We start from the raw sequence: 18,128 nt of genomic DNA, 5'->3' as shown, positions 1-18,128 counted from the left end.
ATACCGTTGCTTTGAATACTATACAGTTGGACCTCAGTGTTTCGTATAGCAAGTCAAAGTCGGTAACATTACTTACGATAATTGGGGGTGGCGTGGGTATTCTAATTTCTTTATTTTGTTTTATTTTTATTTGCTGTGGTGAAGATCCTGGAGAATTATTTGTTTTTCTTTTTTTATTTTTAACCGTTATCCAGCCTACTTCTTTCTGTAATTCTTCTTCCTCTCTTTCGTATGTAACAATTGGACGGCTTTTGTTGGCTTGGTGGTTTATCGTTGTTTTGTCAGCCCTCAGAGCTTTGTTAATTTAGTTGTTCCTGGAGAGCATTTATTTGTTTTTGCATATTGATTAATGCAATTTCAAGACCCTCCCGCGCATGTTAGATCAAAATCTGAACAGGCAATAAAACATCAAACTGATAATAATTCAGCGCTGCCCAAACATAGTCAAATAACTGCACGATGAATTGAAAATCATATGAATCTATGAACTTATCTGAGATTTGGTACTAAATCATATCAACCTGGATGCCATACACTTATTTGGAAGCGAAAACCGAAACATTGAAGCGAACCTAACCATACGAATATGTACAGTGTCTTTATTGACTTTAGCTTAAGTCTCATTTAATTGTAATTTGGGTAATATATTAATATATTTATCCCCCAATCACCTTTCTTGTAAATTGAATGAAATATTATAGTTACATAGTAATAAATTAATATACTCGTATTATTAAAACTGTACGATAATAATGGTATTGTATATAAAGAACATAAATTCTAAACCGAAGCAAAAAATTGTGTTTACAGCTCTAGTCAAAAGTCTTGGTATTTATTAAGAGAATTAACAATAGAAATTTATTGTTACATAGAATATACGCAACTTTTCACAGTAAATCATGAATTTATAAATAAACCCTAAAAACTAATTCTCCCCTCTATATTATAACTGTATTTTATTTTTCGTTATACTAAATTTAGTATTCATTAAACCTATAGTGTTAAAAACACGAGAAACCCTTCCAGTTGTTCCGGCGAGCAATTTCATCCCGTACTAATTATTCAAAGGCAAATTAATTATCTCGCGATATATAAACTATCAAAGAGAGAAGAAATCTGGTCTGTTTCATATTTTCAAGCATTAATTATACCTAAAATATTAACATAATGAGCAAAAAAAAAGAATGTTCACTTTATTTAAATTAAAGTAACATTTTCTTTTTATATAAATTTCTTTTTTTTTAATGTCTGTTGAGATGCGGTAGAGAAAACAAGGTTGTAAATTAAATACAATTTATTTTCTCTCTTCCTTGAGTAAATTGATACCCAAAGACGAGTTGTTTAATTGATAATAAAGAATATAATTCAAATCGCATGTACTTACTATTAATGAAAAGTGTAAATTGGCTAACATAGACAGGAATTCTATGCTTTCAATCATACTTCAGTTAATACAATGATTTCTTCAATTAACGCTCATCCCATTCTTTCTTCTTCATTCAATTCAATAGATTCTTCTTCAAACAATTCAATACTTTCCCTCAGCAATACTTTATACTTCTAATTTTCAATAACACTCTTTACATCGGTGTCCATGCAAATTACTGTCAGACTGTCTTCTCGTTATGGATGCACAGTGTTTTATCGCTGAAGCTCCTCCCTCGGGTTCTTGGTGGTGGTGGACAAGGCTGGTCCAAGAAACGTTTTTCTGCACCCCAATTCGCTAAGAATATCAGGATGGGAATCATTTTTCCAGCTAGGAACTTCTCACGCTGATAAAACATGTGCGTTTCGGATTCTTAAGGCATTTCCAAAAATTCCACGATTTCGGGTCTTCTTGATATATTTATGGTTAGGCACCATAAAGAGTCCTCTGCCAGGTCTAACAGCGACACGACACGTTTCAGCTAGCTTCGGTACTTAAACCCTCGTTATCCTAAACACTTGATAACGACCCGATGGGAATCATCCTTGAGTTCAGTGCTAGCTTAAGAAGAGAACGGTCGTGTCCGGTCCTCCGAGCCTACCTACTCTTCCGAGAATTACCCGCAACTGATTGCCAAAGGATCGACTCGTAAACCACTTCCATCAGCACCTTCGCCCAAACATCATAAACGTTTGTAAACGCCGGAAAGCGTTTTACAAGCGGGGCAATGACGTCCTGCATGCCAGAGCCATCACCGCTTCCAGAAAGTTGCCGTCAAACAACCGAGAAATGTGCCGATGATAGCCCTGACGATGCCCGGATGATAGATCCTGAACTTATCGAGTATCTGAAAAATGAAAATGCAGAGCTCAAAATTGAGGTTACTCAATTTCGAGTATTCCCAACAAAGCAAGGAGACGAGCTCTCCGCAATGCGGATGTTGCTACAAGACGCCCTTGCTAAACCCACCCCGGCCCAGTCAGTGCATCAACCTCCTGAGACACCAAATGGACTCACATCCCTATCGTTGGAAAATGAAGATCCGGATGATGGATTCACCGTGGCGAACCCAAATCCAACCACCGCTACTAAAAAGGAAAAATTCCACCCTTCGTTCTTCGTGACACTCAGAAATCCTTCGAATCGCGAAAGATAATTCCATAGAGATTACTGCGACTTTAAGCCGAAAGGACGGAACTGGCTTATTTGTACCAACTTCGAATGACTTCCACAAACTGACAAAGCTTCTTGGAGACCGAAAATATGAATTTCATTCCTTCTGCCCTCCTTCTGAAAGGGCATTACGAGTCATCATCTGCAACATCCCGATTGTAACGGTTGGCGAAGCCAAAAAATACCTTACTTCGCAAGGTTTCCACCCAAAATCTCTTCAAAGGTGGAAACTTAAATCAGGCGAAGACCTTCCCATAATCCAGGTCGTTTTTCCTAACGAAGAAAGGAACATCATTAATCTCACCAAAATAGGCCTGTTAATCGTGAAATACGAACTCGAGCGAGTCAACGGCCAGCCTGTGCAGTGCTGCAACTGTCAGCTGTTTGGCCATTCCAGCTCTCGTTGTAGAGCGCCTCCCCGGTGTGTCTAATGCGCCGGACAATATGAAACCAGTTCGTGTACCAAGGTACACGAAGAGCCACTTAAATACAGCAATTGTGGAGACCCACACACAGCTAATTACACAGACTGTAGCTCTCGACCTGCTCCCAGGAATCTTAGACAAATCCAATCCAGACAAGCCTCCGGCAACACAAACTCGGCGTAGAGCAACCAGGGGGAAGGAGGTTAGCTCAAAAGCTGGCCTCCTCCAACCGGGCCGCTCCCGCCAATATCCCAGCCCCTGCCCCAATGCAATCTGCTGAACCACCAGCGGGTCTTCCAACTACCTTCACACTGCAGCAGATGCTCAGCATCCTGCTGTTCTTTCAATCCCAACAATTCCTTCCCAATGTAGCCACCTAAGCAGCAACCCCTTTCCCGTCTAGCTTTCAGCAGTTGTTTACTCGCCGAAATGGCAGCTTCCAAAGTGCTAAAAATCATATCGTGGACCGCCAACAGCTTACACGATAAAAAAGTGGAGCTGGAACTCGTTCTTTCGTCTTTAGGCATCGATATAGCACTTATCGAGGAAACTCTCCTAAAACCCTCTCATCGTTCTTCCCTTCTAAACTACACAGTTTTCAAGAATGACCGTGTCCCAATTTGTGGTGGCGGAACTGCTATCCCAGTCAAAAAGGGAATCAAACACAACCTTCTGCCTTCAATTGTATCGTCACCAAATATCGAATCCACCTCTATCCAGTTGGAAACTCAGGATTGTCCAATCGTGATCACCTGCCTGTACAGTAAATGCTCCACGAATGACTCGTCTGCCTTCAAAACGCTCTTCGACGGCCTAACCTCAAAAATAATCGGTGGAGACTTCAACGCTCACCATCCCATGTGGGATTGCGAGCGCGCAAATATAGCAGGCAACGATATCGCATCACCCTGCTATTAGACAACGGGACGCTCCACGCCTTCTGGATTTTTTCATTCTCCAGAACATCAATCGTCTTTCTGATGTACAAGTTCTCCACGAGTTACATTCGGATCATTGTCCGATTATATTAACTCTCGGGGATTATTATGCAATCAAAATTCCTCGCTTCAAGGCCAGAAAGAAAACCGACTGGTCCAATCCCGAAGATTGATCGACCTGACCAACTCGAGCGTGCCGTGTCGAAGCTAACTCGAAACATCCAGTCCGCCTATCAGAATTCATCATTCGAAGTTCCATCTTTTTCTCTCAAATTGCGCCAGTTCCTGAAGGCATCATATCGCAGATCTGAATCAAAAATCGTCTCTATCGTAGAGCTCGTGCCACCCTCAACTCGGCGGACAAAAGGAAGGCCAACAGAGTAAAACGAGAAGTGAAGAAAACCATAAAAGTCTGGCGATCCGAAAAATAGAACTCATTTCTAACGGACAAAAGGCTGGATGGTCCCGCAACTTTCTGGCGACTCTCTAAAAGCCTCGTGGGGAGGCGCAAAACGTCATACCCCCCTAAAGTCAGCGGAGACAGGAACTTTCACAGTCACCGACCACGAAAAGCCCAAGCTCCTTGCTAAAACCTATGAGGCCCAAATGGAACGCCTCACGCAAATGATCAGCAAGATTCGGAACAAGAAGGCCCCAGGTTTCGATAATATTTCGATAGCCCAACTCAAAAATCTTCCTTACAAGCAGCTCGCCGAACTAAGTAATATCATCAACGCCAATCTGAGGCTGCAACACTTTCCATCCACATGGAAATATGAATTCATCGCAGTTATCCCCAAAAAAGGAAAGAGAAGTCATCACCTTCTGACTACAGATCTATCAGCCTACTAAGTTCCGTTTACAAACTTGCAGAAAGAGCAATTCTTTATGCTCTAAATGATTTTACGAAGACAAACAATATCATTCCAGATGAGCAATTCGGGTTCCGCGCCAAACACTCAGACGTTCATCAGGCCCATCAGCTGGCCACAAAAATCAACTGTGCTTTTAACCGACGTGAAAGACTTGGAGCGGTCTGGACCTAACCAAAGCCTTTGATAAGGTTTGGCACCAAGGCTTAGTGGCGAAATGCATCCGATTAGGTCTATCTGATGACCTGAGAGCTCTTATCAAATCATTTCTGTCAGGACGATCGTTCAAGGTGAAGATTAAATATATTCTCTATAAGTAGAAAACCATCGACGCAGGAGTTCCACAAGGCTCCCCCCTGGCACCCGCTCTATCACAGCCGACACTTTGTCTCGACTTTCTCCGGCGAGCGATGATAACGACGCCTCGTCCTTCCCTGGCCGTTGTGCCTCTTAACGGTGTTACCGATTACGGGCACCCTCCTTACTAACAGTAAGAAGTATCAGTTAGGGTAATTGGATCAGCTGTTAGGGTGAGGTTTAGTGGGTAACCCAGAGGCAGTCTCCACATAACCAACTCCAACTCGATTATTCCTGCGAGTATTTCCGACCAGGTATCTGTAACAGGATTCCCCTACCTGGTTCCAAACCAAAAAAAAGAGAATCATCCTTGTTGAAGACGTCTGTTCTGTTTAGCAGAGGTTCAGTATACTGTGAACGTTATGTTTTTTATCACGTCATAATTCTTTTCCATATCATAGATATTAAAAACTTCAGTTAAAAGGTCTAATAAATAATAAAGACCCTCTAACTATAGAACCGAAAGAATTCTACAATTAGCGTAACTTACATTTTACAGGGCTGTTTCAACCATTCATAATAAATTTGCGTCGCAACCATGTACGTTAATGAAAAGGACAGCAGAACGTAAGTCGTGCCTATATACTCAATTGCGTATAGTAAGAAAAATAGTATCTTGTTTAATTGATAAGTTTTGTTATTTAATATCTAAAATATCACCATTATCGTTTAGTTTAACCAAAAAATCAAAGGAAGCTACATATGACAAATAGTCTCAGAAGAAAATAGTACATATAGTCCTTGCCATTGACTTTCGAGATGATTTTTTGAGCGGAATGGGAGGAAATATTCATAATAAGAAAAATATAATACAAGGAAATTGGTAGATGCGTATTTATCTAAATGTATTTTCGACATTTATTTATTATTTATATAAGTCGGCTATAAAATAATATCTGTATTATTATCGATGGTTTTGAAGTTGCATATCTCAAATAATTGTCATTCAATGTAGTACAGCTTATTTATTCAGCCAAATGTTATTGTGCTATTAAAATTAAAATGTCATGTTATGACCCTTAATTCTGAAATGGAACTCGAGGCTTGCGTGGTTTTCGAAAATGGTATAGTATTTATGTTTTATTTATGGTCAGTTGACTCTGGTTTGCTCTGGAAATTTCAATGTTAAAGATAAACTTCGTTTTTGCCTGCCAATCGTTGAAATAGTTCATTAAATTATAAAAGATATTAAGGTAGACCCTGACTATGACGTCACATTGACATATGACGGAACTAAACATGGATCACAAACAATTTTGAACTATTTACATAATAGGGAAGACCAAAAGCCTGATACTTCCATTGCAAGCGACTTAACAGGGACAGTAACACTGGAAGTTAATGGGCTTAATTTTTATTTGTTAATTATTGTTGAAATGATTTTTTTTTCATTAATTTCTTAAAACAACAATCCGCCTGCGGGTAATTTAACTATACTGACATGTAGAAGATCGCTTCAGTAAGTGATCTGCTGTACAATTTATAATCTAAATCTTATTCTAATGACTATTCTAACTTATTATAGAAATTATTAAATTTCACTCTATGTGTCTATTGACCAGTTCGTATGGTAGTTTGCGTTTGAGCCTACGCACTTCACTGTCATCGCGCTCATTTAACTGTTGGGCTAGTGCATTGGGATGCACTAACAGTCTTTCAGAGTTCTTTGCACTAACACTTCGAATCACACTCGTTATGGGTTCTAGGGGGATATCGCGCTGAATCAGTTTATTGGACACGTAATATGGGACATTGAAGATGACTCATAACAGTTTATTCTGGAACCTCTGAAAGATAGCTATGTTAGATATTGTTATTGATAGTGTTGGTATCCAAATGTGTCTAAGTATTGACTTATACAGCAAAACCTTTTTATCTAAGAATAATTTAGATTTACGTCCTATCAGCCAATACATTTGGTTTATGAATTCCCAGATATTTAACGTTGTCAACACGCAGGAAATCAGAGGATTGAAGCTAACCAAACCACATGAACTTCTTTACTGTATCAGAGTATTCTTAACTTTAGCTTAAGTAGATTTGTTTTATTTTAATTTGAGAAAATTATACTGATATATTACTCCCGTACTCGTCGTGCTTGTGTATTAATGCAAGTACAACAAAACAGTAGTAATAAATTATTTTGTCAATTAAGATTGTACTAAGTAAATCTTATGTAAGCTGTCATTAATAAAAAAATATTAATGGTTCTTTTCAAGTCCGAAATACCACACCAACATGTATAGCGACCTCTACATCCCTTTAAGCCACCACACATTCACCTACATCAAAGTCAAAGGTTAGCATCGCTGGTGTATTGGTACCATGCGGTTCCCGACTAGAAAAGACCACCACGACGATGTCTCGCTCTCTTTTCTTTCCTCTACCCCTTTGTAACAGTCCCACTGTCCACACATGTATCATTTAATATCGAAATAAACAAGTTTTTATTCAACCAGTGTTTTCAGTTCCCGTGCGAATTCCTTCCACACAACAGTGGTGATTGTTCGGATCAACAATCGCATCAGCAGTCAGACATTCCGACCGACCGACCAGACGAATATTCCTGTGAACAACATGAGTAACCACAGAACCAAAAAAAAACATAATAAATAAGGGGATTGCTAACAATTCAGAATATTAAACCAATTACATTATTTCATGTAACTGCCGTCTCAGGAGCTCGAAACCGGCTTCTGAGAACCGCGACCGTCAATTTACATCTCGGCGGCGACTTTAAAACGGTACGAAACGGCCGTTAAATCGTCGACGGTATCGCGAACGCGCGAAAATAAACCGGCACGTCCCATCAAAAATAATTGTTTCAATTTCCGCGGTGGTCACAAAAGACGTTCGACAATTAGGCGACGGCGGGCGTCGGGACGCCGATAAGAGCCGCCGGCCGCTTTAACCTGGCCGTTGCGCTATCTAAATAGTGGTCCGGACCTGTGACTCCGGTTCCGGCCCCGGAAATTAACACGTTCGGCGCCCGACGTCCCGATAAGGTCGCGCCATTCTCCCGTTCGAGATGATCGTGTGCCTTTCGCCGTGGTTCCGACCCGCGGGGACGTTCCTCCGGGATTATGGCATCAATAAAGATGCAAGCGAACGGGGCGAAGGTTTTTATATTTTTTATTATTTATTGTATCTTTAGGGTTACTTAACACGTCAACTGAAAAGTCCCCGGCCTAACACAGTAAAACATATTTTTTTAGCATTTTTTTTATTCAACATAATTCCCTTCAAGGTTAATACACCGACTATAGTGACCCTCCAACTTCTCGATACCATTTTTGAAGTACGATTTGTCCTTTACCTTAAAATAGGCCTCAGTTTCGGCGAGCACCCCTTCATTCAAGGAAAATCTCTTCCCAGCGAGCATTCTTTTGAGATCTGAAAACAGGAAATAGTCGCTGGAGGCCAGATCTGGAGAATAATGTGGATGAGGAAGCAATTCGAAACCCAATTCATGGATTTTTGACACGGTGCATTTTCTTGGTGAAACTGCACTTTCGTTTTCTTCAAATGCGGCCGCTTTTCGGCTATTTCGTCTTTCAAACGATCCAATAACGCTATGTAATAGACGCTGTTGATGGTCCTTCCTTTTTCAAGGTAGCCAATGAAAATTATTCTATGCACATCCCAAAATAGAGGCGCCATAACCTTGCCGGCCGACTGTTGTGTTTTCCCAAACTTTGGAGCGGGTTCATCCTGTGCAGTCCACTCGGCTGACTGTCGATTGGATTTCGGAGTGAAATTATGGAGCCATGTTTCATCCGTTGTCACATATCGGCGTAGTAAAACTCGGGTTTGTTACGCTTGATCATCTTCAAACACTGGTCCCAATCATCAACTCGTCGATGATTTTGGTCAAAAGTGAGGTCGCGCGGCACCACTTAGCACAGAACTTCCGCATACCCAAATATTCGTGAATTATATGATGTATATGTTCAGTTGACATCTTTAGAATATCTGCTACTTCCTTCAACTTCAATTTACGGTCACTCAAAATCATTTTGTGGATTTTTTAAATGTTTTAGTCGGTAACAACCTCTTTTGGGCGTCCACTGGGTTCACCGTTTTCGGTGCTAATTTCACCACGTCTAAATTTAGCATACTAATCCTTAATGGTTGATTTTCCTGGGGCACTATCCAGAAATTCGGCATTAAGCCAAATATTTTCTTCAACTGTATTTTTCCCTTCAAAAAGCAATATTTTATCAAATTCCTTTTTATCCATTTTTTTTCACAATAACAAAAGTTGCTTCACTCTCACAGAGCCTGGTTCACTTCATCCTCTGAATAAATCTGCTTATCCAGGTTACTTTCATTATTACTTCTCATTCACATATATATTATAAATCGAAATATCTCGATAATTATAAGACAATAAAACTAGATTACTATAAAGAAAATTTGGAATTTTGGGTCAACTGGATGCAACAATTCACAAGGAAGCCCCAGTTGACACAGGAAAAAACTTCTTCCATCAACATAACGCACCTTGATTCACAGCTCAAAAAAACGCTGGTAAAAATAATGCCAGTTTTCCATACCATAACTCAATGTCTCAATAAAACCAAATCGAAGAGTATTTGTATTGTACCGTTCTTGAGGCATGTCGAATTTTACATGTTAGAATTACGGTCTACAAAATACCCAGACATATTATCCCAGATGTTGAACACGTGCGAGGTGCCGGCAGCGCCGACTAGTAAACGATAAGGAAAACGAGTATCTGGCAAACCCGAGATATTTATCTGGGATTTTATTGCAGAGTATTTAGACAGTTCAGTCACTGTCCACAATTCAGTTAAGACGTGCCACTATCGACTATCTAAGCCTTGTCTTCAGGTAAAATCGCGGTCATTCCTTTTATCTCTATTGTTATTTCTATATTTTTATATTGTCAGTTGATGACGGCCCCATAATGTAAGCATAACTGTTTCATTTTGTCCTACTTCCATTCACCGAGCCAACTAAATACCTTTAAAGTACAATTATTAGTAAAGTATTAAATAGAGAAATGTCAAGTCATAGAATCACTAACCATTGATCGTTAACCTTTAACCACTGAACAGTTAGGTTATGTTGTTTACTAATTGTTTAAATAATATTTAGTGCGTATGGCATTTGGGACTAATCCATAAGATGATTCAATATCTACCACGGAATTACGGTGAGCTACAGGAATCAAATATTTTCGAAGGAAAATTTAGAAACTCGTATGAAGGGGCATTCTCAACATTTAAACCAATTTCGGCTGGAATTCCCCAGGGTGGTGTCAGGTAAATTTATTTTTGTGATTGTTTAATATTTGTGATTGTCCTAGGTAAAAGTGCAAAATCCAACAAGGCAAATGATCCCAATCACGCCAGTAACCAGGCTGGGTAAGACCGGATGTCTTCTGGGATGATTTCTAAGTTGATCACTCGCCAGTCGGTAGGCTTAATGCCGAGGACCGTTAAACACGACACGACACCTTAAACTGTAGTTTCAGTCCAAATAAATCCCTAGTTGATAAAAGAAGACTTTAAATATATTTTTAAAAAATACATCGGTATCCATCTCGATGGTAGGTTAAATTGGAAACATCATGTTAGACGAGAAGCAGAGCAGATTAGACTCAAAGTCAAGCAACTGTACTGGTTAGTCGAAAGATACTCTCAACTTGATTTAAAATCTAAGAGATAGGTTTATCAGCCAATGAAAAAGTCAAATAAGAGTGTAACTATGAAGATGTACTAAAACATCAAATCAAATAAAGCTGCAGATGACCTGGATAGTAGGAGGATTTCCGAACTGATCGAAGATGTCGCTTTAAAAGATGAAATAAGGTTGCTAAATTACAGCAACGTGAAAGCAATACAACCACTGGGAAACACACGGGATATCAGAAAATCGAAGCGAACTTTAGTCACCTTAGCTTAAATAGTTTCGCTTTACTCTGGTTCGGGAAATACATATTGATATATTAATGCCGTACTCGCCTTGCTTGTGAATTTATGCAAGTTCAACAGAACAGTACTAATACATTAACATACATAGTAAGATGTAGTTAATAAAAACTATTAATATAATACAATAAGGGGTATATGACTGATTAAAAAAGGTAAGTAAGCACCTGTGGTGACGTCAGGCCTCTTGTTCTTATCGCGAACTGGCCACATAATAATATTGACCAAAAACGACCAAGAGTACGCAGAAAAATAGACTGCAGAGGCATTCATCTTTCGACGTTCAAGCGAAACATAATTTCATTAAATAAATTACACGAAGACTTCCATAAGTGGTGACCCCGTCGTGATATGGTTGTTGTAAAACCTCATATCATATGGACATTGTCGGGCCTTTACCACCATCCAACAATTACAGATATATCCTCACAATTATAGATCGATTCTTTAGATGGCCTGAAGCAATACCTACTAAAGATATCGAAGCCGAAACAGTAGCACACAAATTCATAGAGCACTGGGTCGCAAGATTTGGTGTGCCAACAAAAATAACAACAGATCGACGTAGACAATTTGAATCACATCTATTCAGACACTTCACGAACGCTCTAGGAATTGATAATTTACGAACTGCAGCGTATCACCCACAAAGCAATGGAATAGTTGAACGATTCCATCGGACATTAAAGAACGCACTGGTAGCCACAAACAATATAAAATAGAGAGAAAGCCTACCACTCATTCTTTTGAGCATTTCTTGTGTTTTCAAGGAGGAAATACAGTGTACCGTGGCGGAGCAAATATATGGCACTACAGTGAAGCTACCGGGAAAGATGTTCCGGGCAACAGAGAGTAAAATTGACGAAACAGAGTTCTTAAGGAAACTGAAGTCAACCATGAGGCAACTAAAACCAGTAGAAGCGACCAACTATGTTAAAGAGAAGCCCTATATCAATGCAGACCTTCAGGAAGTACTATTTGTTTTCGTACGAAGAGACCAAGCAAAAACACCCCTAAGCCCATCATACCAAGGGCCCTTCAGAGTCTTGTGCAGGAAAGAAAAGTATTTCAAAATTGATAAAAATGGAAAAGAAGATAACCAGCATATATCCCTCAGGAGTCCCAGATATATAAAGAACACTCCTACTGTCAACCAGCCATAAGACCCATCTATAGGATTCAAAATGTCCCGCGACCAGCTCGCTAAGAGGGGTGTGGTGACGTCAGGCCTCTTCTTCTTATCGAGAACTGGCCACAGAATAAGATTGACCAAAAACGATCAAGGGCACGCAGAAAAATAGACAGCAGAGGTATTCATCTTTCGACGTTCAAGCATGTTACGTTCAACCAACAATCATCCATTCAATAATCAAGCATTCATACATTTTCATTAGTTAATTAGTTGTATAATAGTTAGTGTTATTAAAAAAGTGTTAAGGAAAACATAGTTTCATTCAATAGATTCACGAAGACCTCCGTACACCTCATATTTGAGAATTACAAGTATATAAATGACGAATGCTAAAACACCTAATTTTAAATCGCCAAATATAAAGTTTTTGTATAAAACCCCGAGCCCCATTAAACGAAATAATCTGAAAATCCGCGAAGGGAAAACAAAAAACGGCAGTCGCGAACCGAGCTAGAGTCGGAGGGGAAGGAGGAGAAAAAACGGGATTTAGTCGGTGGTAAAAAGGGAGAAAAAGTGGCGGGCGCTCAAAAACAAGGATCGGAGAAAACATGTCGGGGGCCTTAACAAAAGGATTATTATTTAAACAGATTTGGCGGTGGTTTTCGGGCACGCAAAACTTTCTTCCGCTCGGGGATGCGGAACGACGAGGAACGGTCCGGATTTCGATCCCGGCTTAGGGCATTTCCGGGACCCCGGGACGGGGAAAAACATCGAACCCCCGGCTTGATGATGAGGAGTAACGAAAAAAAAACGGTGTCTTCGGTTTGGCGGTGTTTTTTCTGTACCTACCTTTTCGATTTCGGACGGTTTGGTGTCGTCGGCGATGCCGTGTTTGATGCGGTGGTTGCGGAGGACCACGAGAACTATGGCGGAGGCGAGCATCAGGATAATCACGGTGAGGACGCCGATCACCAGACCTATGTAACTGTTGGATTCTTGTTGGGGTGAGTTCCTTTGTTGTTTATCTCTAGGATCTTCGATGGTGACTGAATTTCTGTAAAGGAAAATTAATACAGAATTTATATTATTCTTTAGTATTTATAGAGTAGCAACCTCTTTCATTTAATTAAGTTATTCATTATTATAGATGTTTTTCTTCGCTTTTAAAATTATATTTAGTCTTTTATAGAAAAGGTATTTTTGTAGTTTGGAAATTATCGGCCTTTCAGAACTTATAATTGCAATCCATGGGAGTTCCAACAACGAAAAACTGATAAAGTGTTCTTAGAACTAAGATTAACATATGGGCTGAAAAGTCCCGTAGTTTTATTGCATTCATCATTTTTTCAGTTATTACTAGCCTTGAAAAGGATTATATTTTCTCGATAGTCTACTCATAAGTTTGTGAGTCATTTTGCTAATAGTGACACTACTTTTGTTATTTTCAAAACAATGCATCAAAAACAATTTTATGTTTTAATTTCACACTGCTTCTTGATGGAAAAAAATCCCGTGCAAGCAAAGCAATGGCTTGAAAAGTATTGTAAGGACTCCGCTTTATCAGAAATAACAATAAAATGTTGGTTTGCTGACTTCAACCGTAGCCGTAGAGACACCGATGGAGTGGACGTCCAAATCGGATGGTAACACCAGAAAACATCAACAAAATCCACAAAATCATTTTAAATAATCGAAAAGTGTAGTTGCGTAAGTTGGCTAACATCGTAAGATTATTAAAATAATGTTTTGGTTTTATATTGCATGCGCATTTGACTATGAAAAAGCTCTGCTCAAAGAGGGTGCCACATTTGCTCATTGTTGACCATAAACAAGAACGTCTTAATCATTCTGAGCAGTGTTTAGCCATGTTTAAATATAACAAACTAATTTTTGCGTCGATATGATCCATCACTTCACTCCGGAATCAAAACGATCTTCATCTGAGTGGACAGCAACTGGTGACAGGCCTATTTTGAGGCAAGAGCTACATCGTTTCACAAAAGTGGTATTGAAATGTTGAATGAACGGCGCTGGAATGATTTTGTGGCTCTTGATGCAGATTACGTTGGTGAATAAAGCCAATTTTTATTTAGAAAAACATGTTTCCTTCGAGACGCCCGGGACTTTTCAACCCGTGTGTTATATCTTGCAAAACATATCATTATTAGATTAAATATTTTGCAGTGACTAACTACGCATTGGACTGAAAAATTTGATTTAGATTAGAAGCGGAGCTTTAAGGTTTGCTACATAAATATTTGAAGGGATAAAAGCATTTTCAGCTCAGCAAGAAGGCATCCAACAATTAGTTATGTTAACCAAATATGTTAACCGAACATAAAGTTAGTCAACCATGAACAACAAAAAAAGATGTTGTAGAAAACCATGAGGGATGCACAGACTAGAAAATTACAGACAATAATTGTTATATAAAATAAATTTGTTGAATTATACGAAAATAAAGTTATATACGTAGTAGTTCAATGCTTATAAGTATGTAATTTTGCGGTGGTTACTCTCAATATATTCAACAAGTTGAACAAATTACTCATGAAAAAACATGTAAAGTTACTCAAACATAGATAGCATTTTGAGGCAGTATGTGTACAGGAAACTTATTCAACAATACGACTATAATCTAAATTTCCTATTTAGTTTCACCGTCTAGTTTTAATAGGTTCCCTTAACAATTTTCCATTATGTAACAAATAATTATTCATCTTTGACTTTTATACCAACTTTTCATAACATGTTTGAGTTGTTGGCAGTATTTATTTATTCTTAGTCGTTTAAAATTGAAATATTTTAACATAAATAATAGCAAAAATTCATAATTAAGTCGCATAATCAAAGCCCACTTTGTTTCAACAAGTTTCGAGTAAAGTTCTCAATGCTGGAGCACCAGGCCCAAGAGAAAACATATACGTCACCAGTAACTATTATAGAAATTTTAAATACAATAAAATATTATCACGTTTTTCTATATTAGGTAAAATAGAGATAAATAACAACTATTTTTGAAAATAATAATGTAATAAATAGATAAGAAAAAGAACAGTGAAACACTCAAAAACTCATTTAAAATTAAAAAGTAATATTCTATAATTTGGTTTCAAAACCTTTGTCTCTTTACTTCCCGATCTATCTAAATGATTTGGTAGTGCGATGATTTTGTTAGTAGAATATTTTTATTAAACATTTCCAGTGACCCAGGGCCACATTTAAGCAACAATACAGGTGTCGAGTCACAAAACAGTCGTAATAGAGAAATACTTTAAATACAATTTATTAAAATAGGTAATGGAAAATTCCCAATGGACGTGTTGACTCGCTGCATCACATTTCCTAATAATTTTTGTCAGTTTGCTGAATCAAGAGCTTTCTCAGCTTACAAAAACATAGTTGTAAATGGATTAAATTTTAAAACTCAAAACAAAAGTAACGTTCAATTAAGGATTTACAAATTAGTTTATTCCGACACTAATTACGAGTAGAATAATGTCGTTATTTATCGAGTATTTTTTTTTACTTTCTTGCTTTACCAAAACTGCAAATCTAAATACGAATATATTTTAGAAACAGTCTTTGAGTTTTTGTGATATCAATCTCGAAACCTATGTTTCTCGCATGGGCAATTGTACCAAATAAAAACCAAGCATTCGGCTAGGTTGGCGCAGTGTTAAAGGCGATAGGATGATCTACCCTCTGTTGCGATAGTCGTGGGTTCAAATCCTGCTGGACTATGGTCGTAAATTAATGTTTGTGATTTTCCATAAGCAAGAATGTAAAAAACGAAAATGATCCCAGTCACGCCAGTAACCGGGCTGAGTAAGATCGGATGTATACTGGGATGATTTCTAAGTTGGCCACTGGCCAGTCGGTAGGCTTAATGCCGAGGACCGTCGTTCGGAGCCGACGTTAAATAGTAGGTTCAGCCCAGATAAACCCTAGTTGGTAAAAAAGAGTTTTTGAAATATGAAAAAAAAATTGAATACCACATATATCTCATCTTATCTGATCTGACTACAGGTTTTGCTTCTTTCTTCCTCGCTTCTCCTTACACAAACTGAACTTATTACTGAATCACTTAATGAATATGGCATACATATATGTGGGCGGTTCGATAAGAATTTAGCCTACAAAAGAAAAACTAAAATTTTGGAAAAGTCGCGATTTATTTCTCAACATAGTCTCATTTTAGCTCGATATAATTTTAGCTTCTACTTTTTTAAACCGGCTGAAAAATACGTTTTCTCGAGATCTGTAAACTTGGCCTCCGTGACGGTGATGACCTCCTAATTTGAAGCAATTTTGAGCCCGGCGAGGGACTTTGGAAGTTCGGAAACAAAAAAAAGTCGTATGGGGCCAAATCTGGAGAATACAATAGATGGAGCAGCAGTTGGTAGCTCAATTCTACCGATTTGGTCGTGGCGAGTGCGGAGGTGTGAGTCAGTGTGTTGTCATGGCCGAATAGCACTGTCTTTTCACTAGATAAAACTGTTTTTTTCTGAAATTCGACGTCGAATCGGCCCACTAACTCGACATAGTATAGTGACCGTTTTGCCTTTCTCCAAGTAATGGATATAAATCACACCATGTGAATCCCAGAAAACGGTGGCCATCACCTTTCCGGTCGATAGGATAGTCTTGGACCTGGGAGCATGCTGGCCGGGTGAAGTCCACTGTTTCGACTGTTTCTTGGTCTCTGGTATGTAACAATGGGTTCATGTTTCGTCAACAGTCGCAAAACGGCGAAGAAACTCCTTCGGATTGCGTTTAAACAGCGTAAAATAATGATCTGCAAAAGATACGTTACTCCACAATCATCTCGGGATTTGGCGTTTCCTCCATAGAATAAATTATATTGTCTTCCTTTTCTAATGGCGGTACATTCTTTTCACGTCGATCAATACAGTCGCTCAAGTCAAAGGATTTAAGAACAGTGTACAGTGATACTTTGAAAGAATTAAATTTGCTAACAAAAGTAGACCTGGACCAAATAAACAAAATATAAAACTATCAACGACACCCTAATGATCTAATGACAAGGAAAATATTCGCATTATTATATAAGAGTATAGGTAAATAAATTATTGTTTTGTAAAAATAATGGTGTATTGACTGAGATTTTTTCAGCTTAAAAGTACGATAATCCATTCATTTTAGGCTAGTAAATGTACTATATGTTAATCGAAAGCTCGAGGTAGTCAACTCTTTAATGGAGTTTGCGGATCAAGAATAGTAGCAAAAATTGCAGTTTTTCGTTTGGCTGTGTTTGATCTAATCGGTTTTGGTCTTTTTCTTTCATCTTAAAAGTATGATATAATGACTATATGATGTTAATTGAAAACTCGAAGTAGTCAATCCATTAATGGGATTTGTGGATCAAGAACAGTAGCGATCATAGTTGATCATATTTGGAGATTTTTAGGAGAATTTCACTGCTTTCATATGTAGTGATGGCCTTTTCATTTGGTTCAACTATATTGGCTGGGATTGATCTGAACAATTTTAGTCATTTTTATGGTAATGTTTATATGGTTCCTGGAGATCTTGTTAATTGTTCAAATATGTAAATTAATTTAGATATGGTGTTTTTATGAAAATAGAAAGGCATATAGAAATTATTTTTATTGTTTGATTTTATTCAATATTTTATAAATAAAATGTGTTATTTTAAAAAAAATTCATGTTTATTTCCCTCCTTATATATAGTTTCAACATTAAATTCAATTATTTATCTAATATGTGTATATTTATTTATAAAAAACAATGAAGTGTAATATGATGTTTTTATAAAAATTGAATGGCTGGACATATTTTATTTAAAAAAGTATTGAATAAAACG

General features: G+C 38.1%; 1 protein-coding gene across 2 annotated transcripts in view; it reads right to left on the bottom strand.

Annotated features, from left to right (window-relative positions):
• Positions 1–18,128, bottom strand: part of LOC143203431 (discoidin domain-containing receptor 2) — a 252,030-nt gene that overhangs the window by 90,953 nt on the left and 142,949 nt on the right. For both annotated transcript variants that reach the window (XM_076415559.1, XM_076415561.1), the window contains exon 10: positions 13,130–13,334. In XM_076415559.1, the coding sequence (XP_076271674.1) occupies positions 13,130–13,334 (205 nt within the window). The remainder of the gene's footprint in view (positions 1–13,129; positions 13,335–18,128) is intronic.

Source organism: Rhynchophorus ferrugineus, unplaced genomic scaffold (genome assembly GCF_030347505.1).
Source record: "Rhynchophorus ferrugineus isolate W39M unplaced genomic scaffold, kcgeb_rfMv2 rfM10, whole genome shotgun sequence".
Taxonomy (NCBI): domain Eukaryota; kingdom Metazoa; phylum Arthropoda; class Insecta; order Coleoptera; family Curculionidae; genus Rhynchophorus; species Rhynchophorus ferrugineus.
The sequence above is the reverse complement of the archived record's forward strand: the minus strand, read 5'-3'. Positions and strand labels throughout refer to the sequence as shown.